Here is a 13469-nt window from a genome sequence, read left to right as displayed (position 1 = left end):
AAACACCTTTATCTTGGCACTTGATCCCACCACTTTTTGGCAAATAGAAGAAGAAATGGAAGCAGCATGGTCTTTTATGTTCTTGGCCTCAAAAATCCCTGCCAACAGCTACTGTAGCCATGAAATTATAAGATGCCTGCTCCTTGAAAAAAAAAAAAGTTATAGCAAATGTTGACAGCATACTAAAAAGTACCAATATTACTTTGCTGACAAAAGTCCAGATAGTCAAAAATGGGAGGAAACTGTCAGGGCACATTTAATTTAATTTTTTGAATTCTTTTAAACAAAGTAGAAATGTTTGCTAAGGTAAAAGCGATAGATATTATTTAGCTGGTTTTCAGTCATGTCTGATTTTTTGTGACACTTTTTTGAAGGGTTTTCTTTGCAAAGATACTGAAGTGGTTTGCCATTTTCTTTTCTAGTTCATTTTTACAGATCAGGAAAGTGAGCCAATCAGTGTCAAGTTACTGCTCATGGTCACACAACTATTAACTGAGTCTGGATTTGAACTCGTTTTCCTAAGACAGAGCCCAAGTTTCCAGACTCCAAGCTCTATCTATTGTGCCACCCGACTGCCCCAAAGTGATGGATACCTGATGGGAAAATAACCATTTTGTTTAGAAATTGGTGTTAGAGGAGACGAAAAGCTAAATTTGGGGAGTGCAGATTTCAGAGGTGGTGTGATTTTGTCATCTGTACTTTGACATCCAGTTCTTGCTAAATCTTGTTTCTAGCTTCACAACATCTTTATTTTGCTCTCTCACATGGTGGCTTTTTACTGCATCTTGCCTAGACTATTGTAGTAACCTTCTAACTAGTTTTTCTATTTTGTTTCTCTTCTTACTTCAATTAATTTTTATTCATCTGCCAAAGAGACTTTGCTAATTTGTAGGTTTGAACATGTCAACTCCCTTAACCCCCCAAGAAGATTCTTGTGCCTTCCTGTTAACTTCAGGATCAAATAGAAATGCCTCTTTTTGGCATTTAAAGCCCTTAATGACCTGGCCTCTTTCTATAGTTTCTTGTTTTATCCATTGCTGTTCTCTATGTACTCCATGATTCAGCTGTAATGGCCTACTTGATAATCCTTTCACACTGTATTCTTTTTCTTGCCCCTCATGCATTTGTAGTGCCCTTATTAGAATGTGAGCTCCTTGAGAGCAAGGATTGTTTCGGACTTTCTTTGTATCCTCAACACCTTAGTAAATCTGATAAGTGCTTGTTGCTGAATTTTAATGAGAATAAATATAAAATCTTACAGTTAGATTAAAAAAATCATCTGAACAAGTATAAGATTTGATAAGAAATGACTAGACCGCAAATGGGATAATTAAAAAAAAAAGTCTGGGGATTTTAATAGAATTAGAGATAACTTGTGAATCAGCGGTGTAAGGTGATGGGCAGGAAAACTCGTGATCTTTGGCTGTGTTAAGAGAGGTGTGCCAACCAGGGATGAGAAGGAGGAGATAATCTTGTTGTATTCTGTTGTATAGTCTGAAGAATTGTTTGAGTTTTGGATGCCATATTTTAGAACATTGATAAAGCTGGGGAATGTTAAGAGGAGGGCAACTAGGGTGGTGAAGGACCTTGAGTTCTTGTTATATGAGAATGAGTTTAACTAATTGGGGATGTTTAGCTGGGAAAGGAGATTTTGAAAGTGTCAGGTATTAGGGTAGCTATTTCCAAATATTTGAAGGACTTTCAGATCATGTTGATGAGGGAAGGGAATAAGCATTTATATACAGCCTGGTATGTGCCAGGCACTATTCTAAGAACTTATAATTATTATCTCACTTAATTTTCATAACAGTCCTAGGAGGTAGGTGCTATTATGAGTCCCATTTTACAATTGAAGAAACAGTTGAGTTGTTAAAGTGACTGAGCTAGGCTGGACTTGAATGCAGGCCTTTCTGTCTCTAGGTCCAATGCTGTGTTTCTCCAACCACCTAGTTGCCTTTAAGAAGAGGTATTAGGTTTGTTCCTCTTTTCCCCAGAGGGCAGAATTATAAACAATTGATAGAAATTTCTGAATGGTAGACTTTGGCTTTGATGTTAGGAAAAACCTAACAATTAGAGTAGTGAAAGGTCGGGGAATGGCTTCCTTGGGAGAAAGTGAATTTCTTCTCGCTGAATATCTAGTTAAGACTATGAATTAGTGACAGCGTGTTGAAGAGAGGAATTCTTTGTTTCAGTGTCCACAGATATGAAAATCTCTTCCAACTTTGAAATTCTTTTCTTAAATTCAATTGTCCAATTTTTAGTCTTAAAGGCTATCCTCTTCTGCACATTTTTGCCTAAATAAACATTAGAATTGGAAAAATATTTTAATAGTTGAAACTTGATTTCATAGGTGTAAATGATTATGATAATGGTATTTCTCTGACTAATTTGAACTTATTTTTATAGAGGTGAGAGGCATATACATAGAGGTATATATGGGTCATAAATTGATATTTTTATGCTTGTCCTTTTGTGCTAATATCACGTGGGATCTTTCGAACTTTAACCTCTGAGGAAGGTGAGATGGCCTGATACAGTGAACTGAGTATAGAGAAGAACTAGGTTTAAGCCTTGCTATGTTCTATGTAACTTTGATTAGGTTCTTTCAGCTCTTAGGTCTCAGTTTCTTCATGTGTAAAATGAGGAAATGGGGACTCAGAAACTTTTTAAGTACTTTTCCAGAGGACCTAAATTCAAAAATTCTATGGGTCCCCATGTGATTTCTTCTGTATGTTTTCTGGCCTAGCCACTTTCCCCAATTTCATCTAAGCTCTCATTTGGCATGTTGGATAATGAGAGTAAAGTTCTTTTGTTGCAGTTCCACTGTTATGTGTGATGGCAATCAATTGCTATGGAAATACTTATTCCATTTCACTTCTCTTTATTTTTCTTATAATTTTCATCCATAAATTCTCTCAGAATAATTTAGTATAGTTAGGTCTAATGACTAGCATTCTTTCTTTTTTATGAAGCATAATTGCTCAAAATATTCAATTTTTCTCCTCCTAAATGTTTTTCATATGAACTTGTAGTATATGCTGCCATACCTTTTTAAAAATTATTTTTCTTTTTAAAAATTAGTTTTGTTGCTATCTTCTGTTTCTTACATCATCAGAGATTTTCAAGTATCTTTTCTCTTTCCCTTCCCCGACACACATATAACAGAATTTTTTAGAGTGCATAACTAACAAACACATTGGAAAAGTCTGAAAATATTCAGTGTTTAAATATTTTTGGGCCTCCTGAAGTCTTCTTATATTTCATTCCAGTCCTGCTTGATCTTTTTTGATCTGTAATTTTGTTTCATTTATTTTTTATTTTTATAATTTCTGGTTGATACTTCTATTTCCGTTGTTGTAATTATCATGTATGTTGTTTTCTTGTCTCTTCTGCTGTAGTTCATGTAGATCTTTCAATACTTCTGTATTCATCACATAAATAATTTTTTTTATAGCATAGTGATATTCCATTACATTCATTACCCACAAGTTATTTAGCCATTTCCCAGTAATGGGCATCTACTTTGTTTTCAATTCTTAGCCAACACAAAGCATGCTGCTATAAATATTTTGGAATATGTGGTGACTTTCTTCAGATATGTATAAGCCCAATAATGGAATCTGTGGTATGGACATTTTAGTCACTTTATTTGTATAATTCCAAATTGCTTTCCAAAATGGTTGCACTATTGTACAGATTCACCAATAATATATTAGTATTACTGATTATTATTCTCCAATCCCTCCCACATTAACTATTGCTAATTTTTTTTTCCCATTTCTTGTGAATTTTCAGGGTTGTGAGTAGAACTTCAGAGAAGTTTTGATTTATCTTGTCTTCCATCTTGTTAGTTATATGACCTGGAAGTGTTATATCTTTTCTGTTGGCATGAAGATTTTTGCCAGATTCCTGTTTTTGTAATATAAGTTTACGAAATAAAATTTGACCAAATTTCATAGGTTTCTAAGTGCTTGAGCAGTTTTCCACTATGTAATAGTGGTGTTTTTGTTTTGTTTTTTAAGGCTACTAATCATTATTTGACTTGAAAGTTATGCTTAATAGTATTCCTAGAAAAAATTATTTGAATGAAGTTTGTTAATATTTGTGCATTTTATAAGACCCACTTGCTCTTCAGGAGGCAAAAAATTACTAAGATCTTAAAACTAACATAATATTTATTCGGAGGAAATAGAAAAGTGATGATGAATTTCCTTATGCCATAGATTTGTAATGTACAATGTTACCTGATTTCTTTTTCTTTTTTGCACTTTCTTCTTAGCTGATTCATCTGTTTACACCATTTATATGGGAAAGGATAAATATGAAAGTAAGTTTTACAAAGCATTTGATTTTGAAATTTCCAACAGGTAAGTGATACTATTTTTCTTTTTCTTCGATTTTGATTTGGGAATGAGTTTTTGAGCTTTTGTGAATCTGCCCTTCAGATCAAAATCCCACTATTAAGAATTTCAAATAAGTGTAAAAATGTTTTGATTTGAATTTTGTTTGTGCTTAATAGTTTGAAATTATTAGGCTAGCTGGTGCTTGGAAATGTTATAATTTCATTTCAATGCTATTTGTTAATGAAATTTGAAACCTCTATCCACCTATTTTCATTGAGATCAGATAAAAATCCTATGTGTCAGGTTTTGAAGACATTGCTCTCACATTGTTCCCCTTCTCTTCCCCTTTCTTCCCTTCCCCCCAAACACACAGCTGCTATCTTAGTTTAGAAAAGCAATACTTCTCACCTGGACCATTGTAATAACCTCTTGACCGACCAACCTGATTCAAGTCCATTCCATTCCCCACAATACTGCCAAACAGGTTTTCCTAAAATACTTGATCATTTCCCACTTTTACTTAGTAAACTTTATGTTGCTCCCTATTACTTACTTCAAGGATCAAATATAAATTCTTCTCAGACTTTTTGAGTCCTTTTCAAATTGATCATTGCTCCCCTTGATGCATTCAGAACTCCAACTAAACTGTCCTTATAGTTTCTCATAAACAACATTTCATTGTTTTCCTGGAATGCACTACCTAGTTCCACTTCTTACAATCCGTCAACTACTCACTCAGTAAACATTTATTAGGCATCTAATATGTACCAGACACTATACTAAGTGTAGGGCATTCAGACACTATTCTAGGTGTAGGGCATTCAAAAAAAAGGCTAAAGATCATTTCTGCTCTCAAGAAGCTCCCAGTTTGAATGGGGGAGGGACAATAGGCAAACAACTGGGTCTTAAACTACAGAGAAGATAAATTTCGATCGATAATCAACAGTAGAAAGGTCTGAGATTTAGGAATCAGGAAAGTATTTATTTTAAGGGGATTATAATTGAGTCTTGAAGGAAACCAAGAGGGAGAGATGAGGAGGGAGTTATTCTAGGTGTGTGGGGTAGCCAGGGAAAATATATAGAGGCAGGAAATGGTGTCTTTTGTTGGAGAAAGAACAAGGAGGCTGGGGTCACTCGTTGTGGAGTATGTTGGTGGGGGTGGGTGGGGGAAAGGGAAAGAATGCAATGGGATAGGACAGGAGTAAGTTAAGTGCAAGAAAACCAGAAAGGTTGGGGAGAATGCTAAGTCAGGCAAGATTTTGGTTTTGTATTTTGTATTTGATTCTGGAGGCAGCAGGGAGCCAGGAGGGAGTAGAGAGAGTGACACGGATAGACCTGTGCTTTTAAGAAGATGACTTTGGCAGGAGTGGAGGAAGTGGGGAGTAGAGTGGGGAAAGATTTGTGGCAGGAGACAAGCCATTGGGCTTTTGGAATAGTGTAGCTGTGAGGTAATGAGGGTCTGTGCCTGGAAGCTGGCAGTGTTGGAGGAGAAAGGCCTTATAGGGCTTTATAGATTGGATGTGTGAAGTAGAGTGAGATCAAAGAATTTAGAATGACACCTAAGTTACACACTTGGCTGAATGGGGGGGATGGAAAAGTTAGAAAGGGGCAAAAGGTTTGGAGAAAAAGAAGATGAGTTCAGTTTGGAAGATAATGAATTTAAGATGTCTAAGGAATAGCTAATTCAATGTCCGTTAGGTAATTGGAATCTGAGGGAGAATACTAAAGATATTAGGTCCTCAAAGTAGATTTGAGAATCATCATAGAGATAATTTCATCTTTGGGAGTTGATGAGATTCGAGGTGAAATAGGGAGAAAAGAGAAGAGGCCTTAGGACAGAACTCTGGGACACCTATGTCTATCCGAAATGCCCTGAAGAGGACAGTCCTGAAAACAGAAACTGCCTCAGAGATCGAGAAAGATGAGAAAGCCATTAGATTTGACACTTACAAGAGCATTAATAAATTTAAAATTTTTAGTTGAAAGATGAAGTTGAAAGTCAGACAGTAGAGAAGAAAGGGATCCTTAATTCTTTCCAGGCCTCAGCTCAAAACATCACCTTCTACATTAAATGTTTCATGAGTCCTCCCCACCCTTTCTTCCCAGGTCCTAGTGCCTTTCCTCTCAACTTAATTTGTATATACCTATGTGAGTATCTATTGTCTCCTCAAGCTGGATTCTATCAGGCCAGGTTCCGTTTTAATGTTGTTTTTGTATCCTCAGCACCTAACAGTGCCTGGAGCTTATTAACTTATTTTCTTAAAATTTATTTTTTCACTTATTAACTTCTTAATAAATGCTTGTTGATTGATTTGATACCTGTTGATGTTTCTGAGATTGAATAAGAAATGTTTTTCATGCTTTATAACTTGTGTCACTTTGGTCACTTCTTTATAGTCCAAATTGCTGCTTGGATTTTATAATTTAGGGTATTTTTTTGCATGACAAAAATTGAGGCGAGAGTCTGGACTCTCTGGTTGACTCCCATGGACTTAAGCTAATAGTTTGTAGTCTTGTTGCTTGGATTCCTGGGGACCTTGGGAGAGAGAGAGAAAGAGGAAGAGAGAAGAGAGAGGGAGAGGACGAGGGAGAGAGGGAGAGGACGAGGGAGAGAGGGAGAAAGGGGGAGAGAAAGGGAGAGGGAGAAAAGAGGGGGAAAGAGAGGGAGAGGGAGAGGGAGAGAAGGGAAGTGATTAGATATAGAAAGAAAAAGCAGCAGTGATGTCCAGAGGAAAATTAGTCACAATGCTTCCATTCCATAGCCATGGAGCAGAGGTTTTTATACAGTGCTCCCTTTAGTCACTGTCTCTTCCCTCAACTGGAAGGGGGTGGTTCACAGGGCAAAATAACTCTGCCCTGGGAATATAGAGCTGAATCACTGTATGATCCCTTCAGTTCTCTAGTTTTTGTTTTCTTTTCCTTAGTTTCCAGTTTTCTTCTTGAAATGTGGATGAAAATCTAGGTCTCTTAAAGCATAGTGTAAAATGGATTGCTGAACTTGAAGAGGCAGATAAAGTATTGGGGTCTTGCAGTTTTAAATGTTCAGTATCGAACAGTTAACAAAAGTAGGGCCCAAAAGGCAAAATGGGTCAATAACCTGCAAAAGGTTATTGCATTATAGAGGTAAATGGCCCAAAAGATCTGAGAGCTCTGATCTACATCATAACCAGTCACAACTACAGACAATGAAACATGCTTCCACATGGGAACATACTGAATTCTGTTATCTCTTATATCGGGACTATATATATTTTTTTCCATATCAGATATGTTTTATTCCTCTTCTTCAAAGTTCCTTATTGTTCATAAATTGTAGCCTGCCTGCTTATATCCACAATGAGCTCTCTATTGCCACCTGTGTGATACTCATTTTTAATTCTTAGGCGGCTATTGTATTCTATGTCTCTCTCATATGCAGCAAAGATGGAAAGTTGGTATTAAATAGATGATGAGCCTTTTGTGTTTTTAAAAAAAATTTATTAAAGCTTTTTATTTACAAAGCATATGCATGGGTAATTTTTCAACATTGACCCTTGCAAAACCTTCTGTTCCAAATTTTTCCCTCTTTCCCTCCACCCCCTCCCCAGATGGCAGGTAGTCCAATATATGTTAAATATATGTTATATCCAATATATGTATACATATTTATACAGTTATCTTGCTGCACAAGAAAAATCGGACAAGAAGGAAAAACAAATTGAGAAAGAAAACAAAATGCAAGCAAATAACAACAGAGTGAGAATGCTATGTTGTGGTCCACACTCATCTCCCACAGTCTTCTCTCTGGGTGTAGATGGCTTTCTTCATCACTAAACAATTAGAACTGGTCTGAATCATCTCATTGTTGAAGAGAGCCACGTCCATCAGACTTGATCATCGTATAGTCTTCTTGTTGCTGTGTATAATGATCTCCTGGTCCTGCTCATTTCACTTAGCATCAGTTCATGTAAGTCTCTCCAGGCCTCTCTGTATTCATCCTGCTGGTCATTTCTTACAGAACAATAATATTCCATAACATTCATACACCACAATTTATTCAGCCATTCTCCAATTGATGGGCATCCACTCATTTCCAGTTTCTTGCCATTACGAAAAGGGCTGCCACAAACATTTTTGCACATGTGGGTTCCTTTCCCTCCTTTAAGATCTCTTTGGGATATAAGCCCAATAGAAACACTGCTGGGTTAAAGGGTATGCACAGTTTGATAACTTTTTGAGCATAGTTTGAAATTTGAGCCTTTGTTTTTATGGAAAACGTGGGTAAAGGAGATTTGCATTTTTCCATAATCAATACAGCTTGCCTATCCTCTTGTTTTTCTTCAGACTCAACTCCTTGATAGACAAGGTCTATAGACTTTTCCATCCAGTTGTCATAATCTGGACGATAAACATTCTTCATCCAGACTAAACTCTTTAGATTGATTATGGGTTATAACCCTTTTCTACTAAGCTTCTCTGTTCTAGAACCAAGGAATAACTAACTATAAACAGGAAGATGAGGAACAGCTTCAGGAACAGCTTCACAATCTATGTACAACTTACTATATTAAATATTTCACTGTCATGTGGATATGGAGCTACCAGATTTACTAGCCTGAACACTAATTTGAGATGTGCTCATAGGGGAGTTAAAACGGGCCTACGAGAAACAGAAATGAAAAAGCACCCAGATTGGATTAAATGTATATAGGATATAATTGTAAGAGATCTGAGGGCTCAATATGCAAAATATCTAAAGGAGGGAGAAATACCAAAGACTTGGAGGAAAATCTTTTTTAATACCAAAAAAAGGCAACTAAAAAAACCCAAAACAAACAAACAAAAAAAAACCCTGCCTACTTTTGTACTTAAGTTTTTTTTGCCATACAAAATACTTATCTGAGTCATGTTTATACAAATTGAGGTCATCTTCATTGAGAATATTAGGGAATAAGCAGATTTTTTTTTTCAGGTGCCATAGTGGGCTGTATCTTTACCATTTCATAATTGATTGAAAGCTATAGAAAAATGTAAGATTCACTGAAGAACTATATGAACCACAATTATTACAAAACACTTCTCACACAAAGACATAGCTAAACAATTGCAAAAATTTCAGCTGTTCATGGCTAGGCTGAGCTAATATAATGAAACAATTTTGCCTTAATTGGTTTACTTGTTCAGTGCCATACCAATCAAACACCAAAAATGTTATCTTATAGAACTAGAAAAAATAATAACAATTTATCTGGAAGAACAAAAGGTTAAGAATATCAAGGGAATTAATGGAAAAAAATACAAAGGATGGTGGGATGCATGATTTGGGCATAAAGGATGATATAAACAAATTAGGAGAACAAAGGATAATTTGCCTATCAGGTTTTTGAAGAACAGAGAAATTTATGACCAAAGAACAACTAGAGAACATGGAAGGTAAAATGGCCAAGTTTGATTACATTAAATTAAAGTTTTTGCACAAACAAAATCAACAGAAACAAGATTAAAAGGGAAGTACAAAGCTGGGGGAAAAATCTTTACAGCAAGTATTTCTGATAAAGGTCTTATTTCTAAAATATATAAAGAATTGTGTCAGATTTATAAGATTACAAGTCATTCCTCGATTGATAAAATGGTCAAAGAATATGAACAGACAACTTTCTGATGATGAAATTAAAGCCATCTATAGTTATGAAAAAATGCTCTAAATCACTGATTAGAGAAATGGAAATTAAAATAATTCTGAGATTACTACCTAATTCCTCAGACTAGCTAAGATGACAGAAAAAGATAATGATAAATGTTGGAGGGGATGGGGGAAAACTGGACACTAAGACATTGTTGGTGGTGTGTGAAATGATTCAATTCTTCTGGAGACAATCTGGAACTATGCACCAAGGGCTATCAAACTGTGCTTACCCTTTGACTCAACAGTGCCATTATGAGGTCTATATACCAAGGAAATCATAAAGGAGGGAAAAGGACCCACATGTACAAAAATGTAGCACTTTTTGTGGTAGCAGAGAATTGGAAAATGAGTAGATGCCCATCAATTGGGGAATGGCTGAACAAGTTGTGGTACATGAAAGTAATGGAATATTATTCTATAAAAAATGATGAGCAAGCTGATTATAGAAAGGTCTGGAAAGATTTGCATGAACTGATGTTGAACAGAACAAGCAGAACCAGGAATATACATTGCACACAATAACAGCAAGAATGTGCGATGATCAACTTCAGTGATTCAAAGCAATCCCAATAGACTTTGGACAGAAAATACCATTTGCATCCAAAAAGAGATCTATGTTATGTTCACTTCTTTTTTTCTGTTTTTTCCCCCCATGATTTTTTCCTTTTTGATTTGATTTTTCTCCCCCAAATATGGTTCATAAAACAATGTGTGTTAAAAGTAAATTTAAAAAATAAATGAAATTCCCCTAAAAAAAAAAAAAAAAAGAAAAAGAAAAATGTAAGATCCCACTGTTACTGATTTTGAAAAGGTAGGTCAGAAAAATATCACCTTAAAGACTTTTTCAACAAGCTATCTCCCACTTACAGTAATTATTCAAAATTCCTTGACATAACAATAGCACAAATATCCCTGTTCTTTGATACTCTGATCATAAATACCAAATAAGGCATAAAACAGGGAAATTGTAAGTGCACCAAAAGTGTTCACAGTGTTAGTGATTTCAATTGTCTTATAGTTGAAGTCCTTTTCCCCATTTGTCTCCCCAAAATAATGGCAGTAGAAGGTGTTATAGAAGATCGGTAGATATATGGAGGCTTATGACACCTCTATGTATTAACTTTTCTCTAAGTCAAAAATGATACTTTATATTTTTGCCCTCTCTGCTGCCTTGATGGACATATGGACTATCTTGAAACCCATTTTATTAAATTTTGGCTTTTCCTTTATTTTTTAGCCAGAGATAGTAGTAAGAAATTATTGATTTTCTAATCTTGCTTTCTTACCTGAAGCTCTTTAGATGAAACTTCTCACTGTTCTTAAATTATGGAAATTTTTTTCTCATCTTACAACCCTTTTATCTTCTGGTATAGCAGAAACATTACTTTATATACAGCAAAGAAAATTTTGGCATAAGCAAGATCTTCTCAAGTAGTAGCCTTTGTTATGCTCAGTTCTTTAATCTTTTGGACACAGCTAAAAATCATAGCTTTGGCAATTTCTTATTTTCTCTTACTGAGGTTAGCTTATTTCTCTCATTGGCCAGGAGGTGGAAGCAGAGAATCAATCATGGTGTGATTGGAAATGAGAGAAAAGAGGTAAATCATAGAATCGCAAAAGTTGTAAGGAACCTCTTAGCTTGGATATAGTCTCATTTGTTTTTTTTTTTTTTTTTTATATATAATTTTATTTTTATTCTAAACTTAACAAACCCCAAAGAAAATGGGCATTTCCATATACGTAGTAGAATAGAAAAAGATTGTACACAAAACTCTAGATCTTTGTTATGTATAGCTTGTTTTTTTTGTTGTTTGTTTTTTTTCAAGTTCAACTTAAAACTGTCAACTTTCAAACTGTCCCATTTGGTTATGTTCCTGATTTTTTTCTCTGTATTTAAGGAAAAAAGGGAAGATGCCTCAGTGATTTTCTTTTCTTTCCCTCTTTTTTTCTCCCTCTCTTTTTTCTTTCCTCCTCCTTCATATGAGGCTATGTTTAGTTTCAAGTAAAACAAATGTCCACATTAGGCTGTATCTGAAAATTATGTCTTCTGCATATTGAGTTTATCACTTCACTTAAGTTTATCACTTAAGAGATGGTATACTTCATCTTAGGTTCTCTGGAGACCATTGAAATTCCTGAATATATTTTTATCTTTTCTGTCCACCCCACAGTGGAGAGCAAAAAGGCCAAAAAGAAAGAACATGTACCAAAAGGAAGGGCAAATACCAAAAAGAGAGGACAAAAAGAAACTCAAATGACTAAATACTATGTTTTAAAGTGACGAAAAAGCAATGATTATTCTTTAACTACCAGAACTTCTATATTCAACATTACCTTTAGAGTAGTGTTAGTTTTCTCATCTGTAAAAAAAAGACAGATAAACTTATCCCAAAGGGCTGTTGTAAGGGAAAATAAATTAAATGAGGTAATATATCTAAAAATGCTTTATAAACTATTAAGTGCTACTAAATGTAAGATTTATGAGGAAGGAAACAGGTTAATTCTGGCCATCCAACTAGTTAGTCACAGAGCCAGAATTTTAATTCTTAGTCTTCTGGCTCTCATTTTGCTGAGTTATATCATGCTAAATATGTTTTCCTTTATTTATGTATTTCTTGTTTTGTTATTGTTTTTTTAACCTCCACCAAAGACCAACTCTGTTATCTCATTGTGGTATGATTATAACTCAAGGTCTTGAGGGCTATGCCAGCAGATAGTAATTTCTGGCAACTAATGTTAGACCAAAAAAAAAAAAAAAAAAAAGCTTTGAAATATGGTCCTCATACCTATTATCTGAGGGCAGAGCTAATTATCTGAGCTCATCATCAGAAGGTTGGTGCTGAAGTGTTATGATTGTGAAAATTATAGACTTTTTGATAAGCATAGTAGAATTGTGGTTTACTTTAATGGAAGGAGAACCCACACCAAATAAAATAGAGATACTTGATAACTAAGTATTTTAAAATGAAAATTAAATAGATTATTTCAGCCAATTCAGTGTAACAAGTTTAAAATACCTATTTACTTTATATAAGAAAAATAAGAATTTATCTTTAAATTCTCAGGGAATTTCTCAATTTGCAATGAATTGAGGAAAAAAATCAGTTTTGTTGTTGTTGTTTGTATCCTACTCTTCCTGACCCTGTGGACCATATCACATTAATATTGGCCATGGGCTTTTCTTGGCAAGAATACTAGAGTAGTTTGCCATTTCTTTTCTCCAGAGACAAAAACTAAATGAATTGGGAGGGGTCATGCAGCTACAAAGTATCTGAGGTCAAATTTGAACTCCAGTCTTCTTACTCCAAGCCAAGCGCTCTTATCCATCTAACTGACTGAGAAATCAAGACTCATTCTAAATCTATAGAGAATGCTATTGCTATTAAAACTGGATTAGCACTTTAGTAGTCTTTGAATCTAGGCATTCAAATTAAATAACTTTCCTTAGTTTACTGGTATGA

At 34.9% G+C, this 13469-nt stretch overlaps 1 protein-coding gene across 2 annotated transcripts in view; it reads left to right on the top strand.

Annotated features, from left to right (window-relative positions):
• Positions 1-13469, top strand: part of CCDC25 (coiled-coil domain containing 25) — a 44604-nt gene that overhangs the window by 3943 nt on the left and 27192 nt on the right. Inside the window, exon 2 of one of the 2 annotated variants that reach the window (XM_051976392.1) lies at positions 4280-4327. In XM_051976392.1, coding sequence (XP_051832352.1) covers positions 4280-4327 — 48 coding nt within the window. Of the gene's footprint in view, positions 1-4279; positions 4368-13469 lie in introns of those variants that run through there. The other variant, XM_051976393.1, reaches the window with a different exon arrangement.

Source organism: Antechinus flavipes, chromosome 2, assembly GCF_016432865.1.
Source record: "Antechinus flavipes isolate AdamAnt ecotype Samford, QLD, Australia chromosome 2, AdamAnt_v2, whole genome shotgun sequence".
NCBI lineage: Eukaryota > Metazoa > Chordata > Mammalia > Dasyuromorphia > Dasyuridae > Antechinus > Antechinus flavipes.
The sequence above is the reverse complement of the archived record's forward strand: the minus strand, read 5'-3'. Positions and strand labels throughout refer to the sequence as shown.